The 16,810-nt window shown below is 52.0% G+C and overlaps 1 protein-coding gene across 2 annotated transcripts in view; it reads left to right on the forward strand.

Annotated features, from left to right (window-relative positions):
• Positions 1 to 16,810, forward strand: part of XPR1 (xenotropic and polytropic retrovirus receptor 1) — a 238,174-nt gene that overhangs the window by 210,115 nt on the left and 11,249 nt on the right. The window contains exons 12-14 of one of the 2 annotated variants that reach the window (XM_084637868.1): positions 2,632 to 2,798; positions 15,048 to 15,187; positions 16,158 to 16,326. In XM_084637868.1, coding sequence (XP_084493994.1) covers positions 2,632 to 2,798; positions 15,048 to 15,187; positions 16,158 to 16,326 — 476 coding nt within the window. Of the gene's footprint in view, positions 1 to 2,631; positions 2,799 to 15,047; positions 15,188 to 16,157; positions 16,380 to 16,810 lie in introns of both variants that reach the window. The other variant, XM_084637867.1, reaches the window with a different exon arrangement.

The following is a 16,810-nucleotide window of genomic DNA, read 5'->3' on the forward strand; positions in this document are numbered from 1 at the left end:
AGGAGTACTTGTAGCACCTGAGAGACTTATGCTCTAATAACTTTTTTAGAAAAAAAAGATGCATCCGATGAAGTGAGCTGTAGCTCACGAAAGCTTATGCTCAAATAAATTGTTTAGTCTCTAAGGTGCCACAAGTACTCCTTTTCTTTTTGCGAATACAGACTAACACGGCTGTTACTCTGAAACCAATAACTTTTTAGTCTCTCAGATGCCACAAGTACTACTTTTCTTTTATCAATGTTTTGTTATGGATGTAGTAAATAGCTTATTTAGGTTTTTGGGCATGTTTATAGCAATTATACCATTTGGCCTTTGGATTTAATAAAGCAATTTATGGTTAAATTGGTGTCACAATAAAAACCTGCATAAATAATAATCCCAAAAGCATTACTACTTTCTACTCCCCAAAGCTGTGGGGAAGCCTTGCGTAGGCTGACCCTTGGTATCCAGTTGGGGCGGGGGGACTAAACATAGCTGAGAACCTGTTTGAATGCACAATCTCAGCATATTTGGCCCTGGTCCCTACAGATCTTGGTGGACCAACTGCTTTTAAAAAAAAAAAAAAAAAAAAAAAAGAGTCCTTGTGGCACCTTAGAGACAAGCAAATTTATTTGGGCATAAGCTTTCATGAGCTAGAACCCACTTCATCAGATGCATGGAGTGGAAAATACAGTAGCAGTTGTGTATATATATACACATAGTACATGAAAAGATTGGACTAGCTTTACCAAGTGCGAGGTCAATCTAATGAGACAATTCAATTAATAGTAGAATACCAAGGGAGGAAAAATCATTTTTATAGTAGTAATGAGGGTGGCCCATTTCAGGCAGTTGACAAGAAGGTGTGAGTAACAGTAAGAGAAAATTAGTATGGAGAAATTAGTTTTTGTAATGACCCATCAACTCCCAGTCTTTATTCAGGCCTAATTTGATGGTGTCCAGTTTGCAAATTAATTCCAGGTCTGTAGTTTCACGTTGGAGTCTGTTTTTGAAGTTTTTTTGTTGAAGAATTGCCACTTTTAAGTCTGTTATTGAGTAACCAGAGAGGTTGAAGTGGTGTTCTACTGGTTTTTGAACATTATAATTCCTAATGTCAGATTTGTGTCCATTTATTCTTTTGCGTAGAGATTGTCCGGTTTGGCCAATGTACATGGCAGAGGAGCAACTGCTTTAAGTCATGGTCTCATTCTGGAATAATGCAATGGAAACTCTAAGGCGGAGCTTGCAGCCACTTCTGATATGGACTGTTCCCATGTAAAGGTTGATCTGGGCTGTAGTTCGTAACATTCAAAATCTGCACTATAGACTCACCCATTTGCCTTACTCTGGGTGAATCAGACTTTGGAAGCATGGAGAGGGGAAGGCAGTAAGTCGCACCAATATTAGTTGCACCTTGGCACTTCATCTGCTAGGTTGAGGAATTTTTTCTGCGTGCCTCCAGTTAGTGGAGCCTGTGATACCTTCTGAAGTGGTGAGGAGGGGATGTTACCAAACCTGCCCCTTGGTGTCTCCTGGAAAGCCTTGTTGGCTGAAGATTAATTTAAAATTGTTAGGAGTATGAAAAATGCTTCACAAATGTTTCTTATTTTACACAAAAGCAAGAAAGCTAGTCTAAGCAAAAGACTGAAGAATATCACTTTTATATACTTTTGTGCTATTAATTTTAGACTCCACTGCAGATAGGCTTTAGTAGGTAGGTTGGGGGGGGTGTTGTGAAGAGGATGAGTGTGTATTTGACTTATATCCTGCACATCATGTCCCAAAAGTCTGAAAGGTATAATGGAATGAATGTACTATTACACTATACCTCTCATTTTCACCCCTAGTAATTGTATTGTTACACCTCACATATATACACAATAGTTAATATCACAACTATTAAAATGAAAATGAAAATAATAAGAAAGAAGACAAATTGAACTATTGCCATTTTTGTGATCAGGAGGCAGCTCTAGGAATTTTTATTGTTTTAAAGCCACATAGCTGGAAAATGCACCATCACAGTTTGTTATATTATTGTAGAGTCACTTTTATATTGGGAACATTTTTATTGGGTTTGTTAGTAAAGAATCAATGAATAAGCAGTTGCAGTCACTGTGCAAAATGACACCTGATAGCAAGATGGTGCAAAAGTCTCAGCTGTACAATCCAATAACATGTTTTATTTTTATGAACTCTTTATGAGCCCAAATTTAGGTACTAATTCAAAAACAAAATAAACAGTACAATTTATTTTCTTCCCTAGAAGAGTATTAAGAGTGTGACAAATATAAAAGATAAGAGAATACAGTAGGGTTGAGGAATCAATATAGTCAGTCCTATGCTGGAGTGAAAGAACTTATTTACAATAATATACCTACAAACTAGCAAGTTTCCCAAACAAGGCAAATTTAAACAATTATTTCCATATCAAGCACAAGATATTGAAGTGAGCTTGAGGAGGAATTCAAACTGTAACTTAAAGATGCCTCTGATAAGGCTTTCAGAGAGTTTATTTAGCCTGGTGGGACAGGGAGCTTGGTTAAAAGGGGAACTACCATCAGTCATGTGGAGTTTTGGTAGTCAGTTTTGGTGCTGCTATAAGAAATGTTTAAAATTATGCAGAGTCATGCTGTTGTTTCTCTCTTACAGCTCAAAACCACAGTGACACCCAAGTGTTCTTCTACCTGTGGATTGTCTTCTATTTAATCAGCTCCTGCTACACTCTTATTTGGGACCTGAAGATGGACTGGGGTCTCTTTGACAAGAATGCTGGTGAAAATACCTTCCTTCGGGAAGAGATCGTCTACCCACAGAAAGTGAGTACACAGCCTTTTGTCATTTTGGGGAGGGTCTGCCAATGTTTTAACAAAACACTTGGGATTAAAGGCACATTCTGATTAGTTGCTGGAGTGTCTTAAATGCAGTGTGTCAGAAGTTCTGACAGTATAATCTGTCCATTACCAAACAGACAGTCCCATCTTTTTTATGATTATTGAAAGCCATAGGTGCTGACTCTGGAAAAAATCACAGGAAAAAAATTAAAGGATGCTTAGCACCCACTGGCAGCCAGCTTCTCCCTTCCCCTTCCTCCACAGTGTCTCCCGCCCACCAGCGACCCTGCCGATCAACTCCTTCCCCTTCCTCCCAGTGCCTACCACCTGCCGCAGTCAGCTGTTTCGCAGTATGCTGGAGGTGCTGGGGGGAACACACTTAGGGGAGAGGATGGAAATGGGCAGGAAGGGGCAGGGTGGGGACTTGGGAGAAGTAGTGGGGGTTGGAGTCTGAGGCAGAGCCAGGGGCGGGAAGAGGTGGAACGGGGTGGGGGCTTAGGGGAAGGGGGCAGCTGGATGCAAGTCCCAGACCCGGAGGAAGCCAGTGCCCTACAGAGACCAAAAAAGTAATACCCATTGTGATGGGTTCAGTCACAGAGACCCCCTTGGGACTGTCACCTGATGTGCTGACATTACCTCTGAGCCCGTTTTCCCTGCCAGCTTGGGACTTCCAGAACCCTGTCTTGTTGAGCCAGACATGCTAGCCTGCTGCAACACAGACCCAGGGTCTGGTCTGTGCCCCCAAAGCTGCAGGCTTAACTAAAAAGAGCTCAGCAGGTTACCTCTCCAGCACCCAGACACCCAGTTCCAAATGGGAACCAAACCCCAAATCTGTTTTACTCAGTATAAAGCTTATTCAGGGTAAATTCATAAATTGTCTGCCCTCGATAACACTGATAGAGAGATATGCTTAGCTGTTTGCTCCCCCAGTGGTTGCAGATGTGTATTTCACTCAGGTGTGCATGGGCCCAGCACACTGAAGCTGGAGAATTGTGCTTAGCGGTATCCATCAGGACCTAAACTTGCCTTTTAATTTCATCTTGTTGATCCTTGTTATATTCCCAGTTATACCATCCTAAGTAATTCCTTTCTCATTAATGTTTACACCCTTCAGTTATTTGTAGATGGTTGCCCCCTTTCCTCCCACTATTGAAAAGCAGAGGCAGGAAGACATAAAAGGTCTTGTGACAAAGTTCCTCCTCTACCTTGGTGGATCTTGTGCTTATTGGCGGATTTGCTCGCCTTGGAGCTTCACAGCAGCCCTGAGTTTGGCCATTTTCATGAACCCACAATCCAGGTCAACTCCTCCTGTGTCTGACCAGGAGTTGGGAGGTTTTGGGGGGAACCTGGGCCTGCCCTCTACTCTGGGTTCCAGCCCAGGGACCTGTGGTATGCAGCTGTTTAGAGTGCCTCCTGGAACAGTTGTGCAACAGCTACAACTCCCTGGGCTTCTTCCCCATGGCCTCCTCCCAACACCTTCTTTATCCTCACCATAGGACCTTCCTCCTGGTGTCTGATGATGCTTGTACTCCTCAGTCCTCCAACAGTATGCATTCTCACTCTCAGCTCCTAGCGCCTCTTGCTCCCAGCTCCTCACACACACACCACAAACTGAAGTGAGCTCCTTTTTAAATCCAGGTGCCCTGATTAGCCTGCCTTAATTGATTCTAGCAGCTTCTTGATTGGCTGCAGGTGTTCTAATCAGCCTGTCAGTCTTAATTGTCTCCAGAAGGTTCCTGATTGTTCTGAAACCTTCCCTGTTCCCTTACCCAGGTAAAAGGGACCTGCTTAACCTGGGGCTAATATATCTGCCTTTGATCACTCTCCTGTAGCCCTCTGGCCTGGAGGGAGGAGGAGGGAGAGGGCTGCTGCTCCTAGGCCCTGGGCTCTCCCTGCTGCTACTGCTGTTGCTGCTCCAGCTGCTCCCCTGGCTGGGCCAGAAACCATCCCCCTTCTCTGCTACCTGGTTGCTGGCCGGCTGCTGGACCCCCCCCCACCCTCGGGTGCTGCTACTGCTCCAACTGCAGCCCCTTGCGGGGGGGCCTGCTGGCCCGCTCCCCAGAAGTGGGGAGTGAGGGGCCCCAGCCGTTGCTGCTGCAGACACAACCATCATCACACCTGTGAGGGGTCCTATCTGCCTGCCTGGCCACCGGGCTGCTGCCTGGAGCTGCTGCTGCCTTTGCTGCCTGGGAGCTGCTGGACCCCGAAGGAGGAGGGAAAGAGGCTATCTGCTGCTGGGGGAGCGCACAGGGACTCTGCAGACCACTGTGGAGGGGGCCTTAAGGCTGAGTAATTTTTGAACTGTGCTCTTGTGGTGGGGGTTTTGAGTGTGTTTGTGGGGACATGGGGTGTGGCGTGGAGCCTGCCCCCCAAGTCCATCCGTGTGTCCCCCCAGTCCCCCACCACCACTGTCGTCGCTGCCCCCTCCACCACCCCCAGTGGACACTCACCATCTGCCTCAAGCTCCTGCCTCTGGGACTCTGCTGCTTGCTTGGCTGGCCGTGCCATTTCTCCACGTTTTTGGGCCTGAAGCAGCAGCCAGCCCATACTGACTCTTGTGCAAGCGCACGTGAGCGCACATGCCCCCACCCCCTTAAACTGACCACCTTCAGCAAGCCCTCAGCTTTGTCCCTTGCTACCTGCCCCATTTTGCCCCTTGCAGCCTTTTGCCCCCCCCCTTTACCCCAGCACCTTGCTAGCTTCAGTTTGTTTGCCTGCCTCGCCGTTTTCCCTCTGCGGCTTTTGTTTGTTTGCCCCGCCCCAGCCTCTGTTGCTAGCCCCTTGGTTCCCTGTCCTACCTCCAGCCTGGTTCTCCCCCTCTCCCCACGTGGTTCCCCTGCCCTGATTGGCCCCTTACTCAGTGTGCCCATGCCCCCTCCCACGTGCTTGTGCTCTTCCCCGTTTGAGTTTGCCCCGTCTCACTGCACCCCCCTAATGTTATGATCCCCCTCCCCTAGTGCAGCTAGAGGAGCCAGATTCCCATCCTGAGTCAGTGGCTGCCCCCCACGAACGCTTGATAGCCCCCCTGTCCAGCCCACCCCTTTTGACGCCCTCCTCCCCTGCCTGCAGCTTAGCGGGGAGGAGTGGTCGACCTGTCTCCCCCTTCCCCTCCTCTCTCTCTGGTGTTTTTCCCTCCCTCCCTGCTCATTATGGTGGGGGACACAGTGGGTGGGGCTCCTCCAGCAGCCCCAGCTGCCCCTCCCCCACCTGACCCTCCATTACCCCCACAAGCCTCTACCTCAACCGCCGCTGCCAAACCACCTGCCACCGCCCCCGCTGGGGTGCTGGCAGCGGCGGGCACCGGGGTGACCTCCGCTGCTGCCACGTCCCTGGCCCCCTCAGATTCGGGGGGAGCCCCCCCAGCCGGCAGGAAGGGCCAGGGTAAGAAGAGGAAGGGCCCTGCTAAAAAGACCAGGCCCTCCATGGCAGGGGCACCCCCACTGCCACAGCCCCACCACTATCCGTGGCATCCCTCCCTGCTGTTCCCTCCACCAGCTCTGTGGGTGCCCCTCCCCCGGCACCCAGGGCATACGCCCAGGTGGCAGCAGCCCCCCCGCCTGCCGCTACGCCATCTCTCCCACCCACCGCCTCCGCTACCATCTATAGCGGCTGGGACCCCTTTCCCACCATGACCAGGAAGCACGACGTCCGTTGCCTCCTGGTGCCCACGTCACCCCATGTGGAGACCTATGTGCAGGCGTTGGCGAGGGTGGTGGGGCCCACGGCCATTGTGGCAGCCTCCAAAATGTATGGCAAGGTCGTCGTCTTCTTAGCATCGGAGGCCGCCGCCCAGGAGGCGGTGGAGAAGGGCCTGGCAGCGGGGGTGGGGTTTGTCCCCCTGGAGCTGCTAGAGGACTTGGGCGTCCGCCCGGTCCTGACCTCTGTCCCTCCCTTTCTTCCCTATGCCGCCCTGTTACCCGCCCTCTCTACCCTTGGGAAACCCATCTCCTTTGTCAGCCCTTTCCCGTTGGGCTGCAAAGACCCCGCCTTCCATCACATCCTCTCGTTCCGCCAGCAAGTGCAGCTTCTACCGCCGCCGGCGGCACGTGACAGAGGTGCTCGAGGGGTCATTCCTGGTCTCCTACCAGGGGGCCCATTACCGGGTGCATTATTCCACAGGGGAGGCCCGGTGCTATCTCTGCTGGGCGATGGGGCACGTCTGGAGGGACTGCCCCCTGGCCCGGCAAGGGGGGGCAACCGGGACTCCCAAGCCCCAGCAGGGTGCCGGCCCTGTCATTGCCGGTGCCCCAGGCTGCCCGGCGCCACCCCTCCTCCTTCTCAGTCCACCAGTGCTCCCACTCGGGCCCAAGGGGTACTTCCCCCAGCACGCCCAGACGAGTGGGAGAGGCCTGCCTCTGCTGCCTGCAATCTGGCGGGGCCCCTAGAGGAGGGTGCAGCAGGGATACCGCCAAGCATGGGAGAGTGCCCTCCCCAGGGGGAATCTTCCCTCCCTCATGCCGCCCCACCGCAGCCTCCCACAGTCCCTGAGCTATCGCCCCTGCCCCCCGACCCAACCCCTGTTAGCCGGCCCCCAGATGATGCCATGGAGGGCTGGGCCCTAGTCCAGGGGAAGCGGGGCAAGCGAAAGGCTCGAGCTCCGCTCCTTTCCACCGATACGGAAGCCCCCCAGAAGACCAGAAAGGGGGGCACCGATGCCGAGCCTTCTGCCTTGCCCGCAGATGCGTTCCATCCACCAGTACTGGCTGGGGAAGGCTTGGCAGCACGGGAGAGCAGTACCACGCCTCCATTGGAGTCCCTCCCCTCCAAGGCCCCGATGGAGCCCCTGTGAGCCCCGAGGCGAGCGTCGCTTCAGGCACTGGTGGGGAGAACTCCGGGGTGGTGGAAGGAGAGCTCCCTTCTATCTACAAGGAGATCGAGGCCCTGGGTCTGACCACGGTCACCCAGGGGGAGGACGACCCTCTACCAGCGGGCCTCGATCTGAGCGACCTCACCCTGGCCCCCCCCTTCTCCATGCTCCCTCCCCCTAACTGCTGTTTCCGCTCCCACCTCCGAGGGTTCCCTGGGCTCCTCCATCTGCCTGGCCGTGGGTGGCACCCTGCTGTTGGCCGCCGAGCCTATCGAGATGACGGCCAGTGCCATGCGGCTGGGACCCGAGCCCCACGCGATGTCCCTCGTGGGCGTGGGGCAACCGACCTCCTTCCTGGGCGGGGACCCCACTGAAGACTGTCCACCTTTCAATGCCGTGGCTACTACGCCGGCCATCGAGCCACAGCCCGGCATCATGGAGGGCCCCCTTCCCTCCCTCCAGATCCCTGAGCTTGCCTGAGAGGGGCCATTTTCCAGCGGCCTGGCTACTGGGGCCCAGGATCCTGCCTCTGCCCCTCTCCCTGATTCTGCTCCCGACCCCTGCCCTGCTCCTACATTGGATCCCTGCCCTGCCCCTGATGCCAACCCTGTCCCTATGCCCTCCACCTCCCGTGATGCCATTGCCGCCCCTGGGGCCGTCATTTCCTCACTCCCAGAGGATAGCCCCCAGGGAGCGGCCTCTGTCTTTCCCTGTCCCTACTCACCAGGGGCTTCTATCTTCCCTCCGCCACCCCCACTTGAGCCAGGGTTTGAGGGAAGCCGCATGGCGCCAGCCCATCAGGCGCCACGTCAGGGCTGTGTCGTGGGTCCCTCCAAAGGATAGCCAGGGTCTAGTGACCCCGGCCCCCCATACACTGTAAGAGGAGCTGCGGGAGTTCCTTGAGGACGTCCGTGGCTCCCATAACAAGGTGCAGCTCGCTCTCCAGCGATGGGGGGACTCCATCAAATCCTCCGGGCCTCAAGGGCCCTCATGGGGGAGGGTAAAAGGACCAGGAAGCAGGCCACCGTGGCCTACCAGCGGGTCCGCTACTTCCGTGACTCCTTACTCACCTACGGGTCACGGATTGTTGCGCGGTCCGTTGGGAGCTGCAAGCATCCCTGCTGGCGAGGATCCCCACCCAGCCCTCCTCATGGCACCTCTCACCATCGCAACATTGAACACCCAGGGCTGTAGGATGGGTCTCCGCAGGTGCCAGGTGCTCTCCTTCCTTCGGGAGGGGGGTACTCAGTGGTTTTCCTGTAGGAGACCCATATGGATCTGGCTGCCGAAGACAACTGGCGGCTGGACTGGGGGGACAGGGTCTACTTTAGCCATCTCACAGTTCGCAGAGCTGGAGTGGCGACCCTGTTCTCCCCCGGCCTACAGCCCGAGGTGCTGGGGGTTGCTGAGGCTGTGCCGGGCTGCCTGCTGCACCTCTGGGCCCGTATGGAGGGGCTCGTGGTCAACCTTGTTAACGTCTATGCCCCGACATTGGGCCCGGAGCGGCTGCGTTTCTTTCAGCAGGCGTCTGCCTTCCTCGGCACCTTGGATCCTCGCTAGTGCCTGGTCCTGGGCGGGGACTTTAATACTGCCCTCGAGGAGCGGGACCGCTCAGGGACCGAGCAGTGCCCGGCTGCAGCGGACGTCTTCCGGGAGATAGTAGACCATCACTCCCTGGTGGACGTCTGGCGCGACCGCCACCTGGATGACGTCTCAATGTTCACCTTTGTCCGGGTGGAGGCCCATCGGTCGCACCACTCCTGGTTGGACTGCATTTATTTATCACACTTCTACTTTTCACGGGCCCACTTCTTCAGCATTCAGCCAGCCCCATTCTCCGATCATCATTTAGCCACCGTGACAGCCTCTCTCTGCGCAGAGAGGCCTGGGCCGGCCTATTGGCATTTTAACAACAGCTTGTTGGAGGAGTGGGCTTCATGGCGTCCTTCCGGGAGTTCTGGCTGGCCTGGCGAGGGCAGTAGCGTGCCTTTCTCTCGACACGGCGGTGGTGGGACCTGGGGAAGGTGCGCGCCTGGCTCTTCTGCCATGATTACACCCGGGGCGCCAGCCAACGGAGGGATGCGGCAATAGGGCAGTTGGAACGGGAGGTCTTAGAGCTGGAGAGGCATCTGGCCGCCAGCCGCGAGGATCCATCCCTCTGCGGGGCGTGCCGGAAGAAGCGGGAGGAGCTCCAGGCCCTTGAGGACAATCAGGCCCAGGGTGCCTTTGTTCGATCCTGCATCCGCCTCCTTCGGGAGATGGATCACGGCTCCCGCTTCTTCTACACCCTGGAGAAAAAGAGGGGGGCCAAGAAACACATCACCTGCCTCCTAGCAGAGGACGGCACCCCTCTCACGGATCCGGTGGAGATGTGCGGGAGGGCCAGGGCCTTCTACGCAGGCCTTTTCTCCCCGGACCTGACCGATCCTAACGCTTGCGGAGTGCTCTGGGACGAATTCCCGACAGTCTGCACGGGTGACCGAGACTGGCTAGAGCTGCCTCTCACTCTGGCCGAGTTCTCGGAAGCCCTCCACCGCATGCCCACCAATAAATCTCCAGGCATGGACGGGCTGACCGTGGAGTTCTACCGCGTGTTCTGGGACATCCTCCGCCCAGACCTAGTCACCGTCTGGGCCAAGTCTTTGCAGAGCGGGGTCCTCCCTCTTTCGTGCTGTTCTCACCTTATTGCCGAAGAAGGGGGACCTCTGCGATTTACGAAATTGGCGTATTGTCTCGCTCCTCAGCACGGACTACAATGTTGTAGCGAAAGCCATCTCGCTGCGGCTAGGGTCCATGCAGGCGGACGTGGTCCACCCAGACCAGACCTACACCGTCCTGGGCCACACCATCTTCGACAACCTGTATCTGGCCCGGCATCTCTTGGAACTCGGGTCGAGGGATGGTCTGTCGTTCACCCTCCTGTCCCTGGATCAGGAGAAGGCTTTCGACAGGGTAGACTACGGGTATCTCCTGAGCACTCTGCGAGCGTTTGGCTTCCGACCCCAGTTTGTGGGTTTTCTCCAGGTGCTGTACACCTCCACAGAGTGTCTGGTCAGGCTCAACTGGACCCTGACCGAACCGGTCAGCTTCGGGCGAGGAGTATGGCAGGGGTGCCGTACTCCCGGGCCAGCTGTACGCTGTGGCGATCAAGCCCTTCCTCTGCCTCCTCCGCAGGAGGTTGACGGGTTTGGTGCTGTGGGAGCCGGAGCTGAGGCTGGTCCTGTCGGCATACGCTGACGATGTGCTCCTTGTGGTCCAGGACCCCGGCGGCTTAGTGCAGGTGGAGGCTTGCCAGGCCATCTACTAGGCAGCCTCTTCCGCCCAAGTCAACTGGGTCAAGAGCTCTGGCTTGGTGGTAGGAGACTGGTGGCAGGTGAGCTCCCTCCCACCCGTGCTTCAGGCCATCCGGTGGAGCGCGAGTCCGCTGCTTTATCTCGGCGTTTACCTTTCTGCCACACATCCCTCTCTGCCGGAGAACTGGCACAATTTAGAGGGGGGGTGATAGAGCGGCTCCGGAAATGGACAGGTCTACTCCGGTGCCTCTCCCTTCGAGGGAGGGCACTGGTGCTTAATCAACTAGTCCTGTCCATGCTCTGGTACTGGCTCAACACCTTGGTCCCGGCCCCAGGTTTCCTGGCCAACCTCCAGACATCGATTCTGGAGTTCTTCTGGTCAGGACTGCACTGGGTCTCTGCAGGGGTTCTCCATCTACCCCTGGAGGAGGGGGGGCAGGGCCTGAAGTGTCTCCACACTCAGGTCCATGTCTTCCGCCTCCAGGCCCTGCAGAGGCTCCTTTATGGTGCAGGTAGTCCAGCGTGGAGCATACTGGCGCACGCCTTCCTGCGCCGCTTCCGAGGGCTCTGATATGACCAGCAGTTCCTTTAGCTCCATCCAAGAGGTCTTCCGCGAGACCTCTCTGGGCTGCTGGTCTTCTACCAGGACCTCCTCCGGACCTGGAAACTGTTTACAGCGACCAGGTCTGTGGCAGCCTCCGTGGGGGAAGATCTCCTTGCGAGCCCCTGCTACACAACCCCCAGCTCCGCATGCAGGTGGCGGAGTCCCCGTTGGTGTGCCAGAGGTTGGTCCTGGCAGAAGTCACAAGGGTCGGAGACCTCCTGGACTACGACCGGGGAGACTGGCTGGATCCCCTGATGCTCGCTCAGCGCATGGGGCTCTCCAGACCTCGTACTCCCCGGCGCGTACTTCAGGAAGTGAAGGCCGCTTTGCCACCCAATGCTCGGGATTACCTTGACGGGGTCCTGCACAAGGGCGCGCCCCATCCACCCTCCACCCCAGGCCCGCCGGACCTTTTCATTGGGTTTCTGCCCCGTGGACCCAACCGACCCACCCACCCCTTCACTGTGAGCTGGCTGCACGAGCTGCAGCCGGTCTGCTTCCAGACCGCACCAAGGAAACATCTATACACGATCGTGCTCCACATCCTTCACACCCTCACCCTTGTGTCCCGCCCCGATACAAAATGGCGGGACCTCCTGCCACCTTTGGAGGGTGAGGAGCCCCGGTGGGCCAGCCTATATTCCACCTTGGTCCCGATGCCTGTGGGGGATATCAGTTGGCAGCTCCTTCACGGAGCCATGAGCACAGGCGTGTTCTTGGCGCGGTTCACCCCTATCCCAACACCTGCCCCTTTTGCGGCGTGAGGGAAACCGTGGCACACACATATTTGGAGTGTGCCAGGCTGCAGTCCTTATTTCGGCTCCTCACCAATATTTTATTACAGTTCTGGTTGCACTTTTCCCCTCACCTTCTTATTGATGCACTCCCTATCCGTGGCCCCACAAAGTCATGGGATCTCCTGGTCAACCTTCTCTTGGCCCTAGCTAAAATGGCCATCTATAAAACCAGAATGAGGAGGTTGGCCGATTGAGTCTCCTGTGACTGTGGGGCCTATTTCCGATCCTTGGTCCGTTCACGTGTCCAGGCAGAGTTCCTCTGGGCGGCATCCACTGACTCCCTTGACACCTTTGAGGAGCAGTGGGCGCTGTCTGGGGTTCTCTGCTCGGTGTCCCCATCCGGTTCCCTTCATTTGACCCTTTGACCACGCTCCTGTCCCTGTTATTTCATTCGTTGTCCCCCGGATTTATTTGGTGTCCAGGTCCTGTGGATCCCCCTCTTAAGCTGAGGGGGGGATCCTTTAGCAGTGTGCGGGCTTTGCCCACCCACTTCCCAGATCCCAATAGGATCACTCTCCTGTAGCCATCTGGCCTGACCCTGTCACAGTCTAAAGTTCTGTCTCAAATCCCATGCAAACTAGGACAGGAAGTATTTATTGATCTTTCACCATGGTTCCTGAATATTACAGGTTGTTAGAGCAAAGGGTGATATGCAAGTAATCCCACAAGTAGAATACAGCAGTTATATTCGGTACTTGGGTATATTGAGGACCAAGGCCTGTATGTAATTTGTCTTAAAATATAAAGGAATAAAATTGGTTCAGAAAAATTTGTAAACTTCTTAAAAAAAAAAAAAAAAAAGATAAAGCCCTTTCCTTACATTTTGAAATGAGCACTTTATGAACTCCCAAAAATCTGTTTTTTAATCTTCAAAAAGAAAAGGAGTACTTGTGGCACCTTAGAGACTAACCAATTTATTTGAGCATAAGCTTTCGTGAGCTACAGCTCACTTCATCGGATGCATACTGTGGAAACTGCAGAAGACATTATATACACAGAGACCATGAAACAATACCTCCTCCCACCCCACTCTCCTGCTGGTAATAGCTTATCTAAAGTGATCACTCTCCTTACAATGTGTATGATAATCAAGTTGGGCCATTTCCAGCACAAATCCAGGTTTTCTCACCCTCTGCCCCCGACCCCCACAAACTCACTCTCCTGCTGGTAATAGCCCATCCAAAATGACCACTGTCTTTACAACATGTATGATAATCAAGGTGGGCCATTTCCAGCAAATATCCAGGTTTTCTCACCCCCCCCCGCTTTTTCCAAAAACCACACACACAAACTCACTCTCCTGCTGGTAATAGCTTATCCAAAGTGACCACTCTCCCTACAATGTGTATGAAAATCAAGGTGGGCCATTTCCAGCACAAATCCAGATTTTCTCACCCCCCCACCCCCCAAAACACACACACACAAACTCACTCTCTTGCTGGTAATAGCTCATCCAAACTGACCACTCTCCTTACAATGTGTATGATAATCAAGGTGGGCCATTTCCAGCATAAATCCAAGTTTAACCAGAACGTCTGGGGGTTAAACTTGGATTTATGCTGGAAATGGCCCACCTTGATTATCATACACATTGTAAGGAGAGTGATCACTTTAGATAAGCTATTACCAGCAGGAGAGTGGGGTGGGAGGAGGTATTGTTTCATGGTCTCTGTGTATATAATGTCTTCTGCAGTTTCCACAGTATGCATCCGATGAAGTGAGCTGTAGCTCACGAAAGCTTATGCTCAAATAAATTGGTTAGTCTCTAAGGTGCCACAAGTACTCCTTTTCTTTTTGCGAATACAGACTAACACGGCTGTTACTCTGAAACCTGTCATTTTTTAATCTGGTCTTTGTAGGTGCTCATGCAGCTATTGCAACCCGATGTTAGAAATTCTGAGGTGTTATATTTGTAAGAAATCTTTTCCGTATTTCTCTGTTCCACTACCTGGTGAATCTGTGATTGGAGACAGTTTTGTTTTAAATCAAAACCAAGTAAAAGTACAATAAAACTAAAAACCTGGTGAAAAAAACTCTTAAGTCTCTTACAGGTAAATGAACAATTGCTATACAAACGTTAGCTGCAGAAGGAGAACCAGGGTAAAAACAAGAAATAACAAGAAATAAATTTAGGCCTGGTTCTCATATGGGGAAGTTTGCCCATGTCTAAATCAGTTTAGAAACTGATTTAGTCAAATCAATGCAACACTTATGTGGATGCTTTATTTCAGTTTAAGAAGCTATAGATTGATTTAACTTAAATTGGTCAGGAATTGGTGAATAAGTGTTTCCACAAGAGGGCTGTATTGATTTAATTAAATTACTTTCAAAACAGATTTAGTTAAATCAGTATAAATCTCTTGTGTAGACAAACCTTAGGTAACTGGGAGACTTAAATACTGGCAATCATATATATTATACTTAATATGGCATGTGTCTAGCTCTGGTGATCATCTCTACCTTACTAGAAAATCTTATTTTAGGGTCCCAGAGTCTTCTATCTGGAGAAGGAAGATGGAAGAGAGTGCCAAGTTTAACCTCTGTGTGTTGTATTTTCTCTGCATGAAGCCCACAGCCATCAGTGGTTGTACAAATGGTATTGAAGAATTAATCCCATAAACGTGAAAGTTAGTGATGGGATTGGCTCTGCTTCTCCTTGGTCATTTGGCAGGTATCCTTGCTCTGTGTTGAACAAGTAAGCTGACCTGTCCTATTTTGCTCTTTGTTTCTCAGGCATATTACTATTGTGCCATTGTGGAGGATGTAATCCTGCGCTTTGCCTGGACCATCCAGATCTCCCTCACTTCCATGCAAATCTTTCCTTATGCTGGGGACATCATCTCTACTGTCTTTGCACCACTCGAGGTTTTCCGGTAAGGTGGCTCAGCTAAACAGTATTTCAAACTGCTGGTATATCCCTTTTGTTTTACAACCAATAACACCAGAAAGGCGGGGAAGTCCCTGGCTTTCCACAGGCTCCTGGAGCTGTTGTTTGAAAAGCCACAAACTGATGAAAACACAAAGCGCCAAGACTCAGAATATGCACTAAGCTGAGCAAATTGCTGGCTGAAAGAGTGCTATGGAATTTTTCACTGACCCATCTGGGATTCAGAGACCTCTGAAAACACATAGGTCTGACTGTAGGCAGGCCTGAGACCTGGGTTCTACCTCACTGTGTTGTATTTGCTAGGGGCCAAGGTCTTGCCTGAGTTTATTGCAGGAATTTAGCAAGCTCACATTTTAAGCATTTTCACTGGTAAAAATTATTGAAATGTCACTTCAAGGCTAAATTTACAAATTTTCCCAAATCCCTTCTGCTTTTGCAAATGATTAAAAAATGGAATTCTTATTGTGATCAGGCACTTCCAGAGCATTAATGCTGTCTGCTTTTTTGTGTTATATCAGGAATCACGTCTGCTTGAGATGAGCAAAACAGCTTGCTTTTGAATCTCACTGTGTGGGGGGTTTTATTTGTATTTATTTTTCCTAATTGATAATCCTTGGGCTACCTTGACACCAGCCATGCTGGGGTAATCCTCGCTGTTAAAACTATGAATGATTCCACCAAAACTGTTTGCTTCCCTGGAAAAGTCCATCAATCTATTGCTGTGAAGTAATATAGCAGGTTGCTCCTTGTTAGTCATTCACCTTCCTGGCCATTTACTTCTCTCCAACCTGTAAATTTACAGGGCCTTGCCCTCACAGGGGCTATGTGTAATCCTTGAAGTGTACGCAGTAGCATCTATGGGGCTGCATCACTGCTTTGCCAAAAATTGGTGAGAGCTGTGAAAGCAGTACTTAGTTTTTATATTATTCCTTTTCTCCTTCCCTCTCTCCTTCCAGGCGGTTTGTGTGGAATTTCTTCCGTCTGGAGAATGAGCATCTGAACAACTGTGGTGAGTTCCGTGCTGTCCGGGACATCTCAGTGGCACCAATGAATGCTGATGATCAGACGCTACTAGAGCAGATGATGGACCAGGAAGATGGTGTCCGAAACCGCCAGAAGAACAAGGTGTGGAAGCGTAGCCAGAGCGTGTCCCTGCGCCGACCTAATCTTTCTTCACAGTATGTATTGCTTTGTCCTCTTGCACAACAAAATTTGAAGGGATTAATTTATTAATAAGTGTTTGAAGTGCCATGTTGGAGACATAACTCTAAATAGTTTGAAAAGAGAGGACTGACCTGGCTAGTAAATAAATACATTGGAATTTTTACCCTCTCACGCCAAGTCTCTGTAGCATTGAATCTGTGTGCTTTGTTCAGTAAGGTTGACTAACCAAGTGAACTTTTGTCAGGTACAGAGTTCTGTTTAGATAAACACATTTAAGACACAGTTTATCCCTCAGCAAGGTATGTCATAAGATAAGCTGTGTGTGTGTGAAGCACAGTGACAGATTTATATAAAAATCTTCCTATTGTATTTTCCACTGTATGCATCTGATGAAGTGGGCTTTAGCCCACAAAAGCTTATGCCCAAATAAATGTGTTAGTCTCTA

Source organism: Lepidochelys olivacea, assembly GCF_965140295.1.
Source record: "Lepidochelys olivacea isolate rLepOli2 genome assembly, chromosome: 8".
Classification (NCBI taxonomy): domain Eukaryota; kingdom Metazoa; phylum Chordata; order Testudines; family Cheloniidae; genus Lepidochelys; species Lepidochelys olivacea.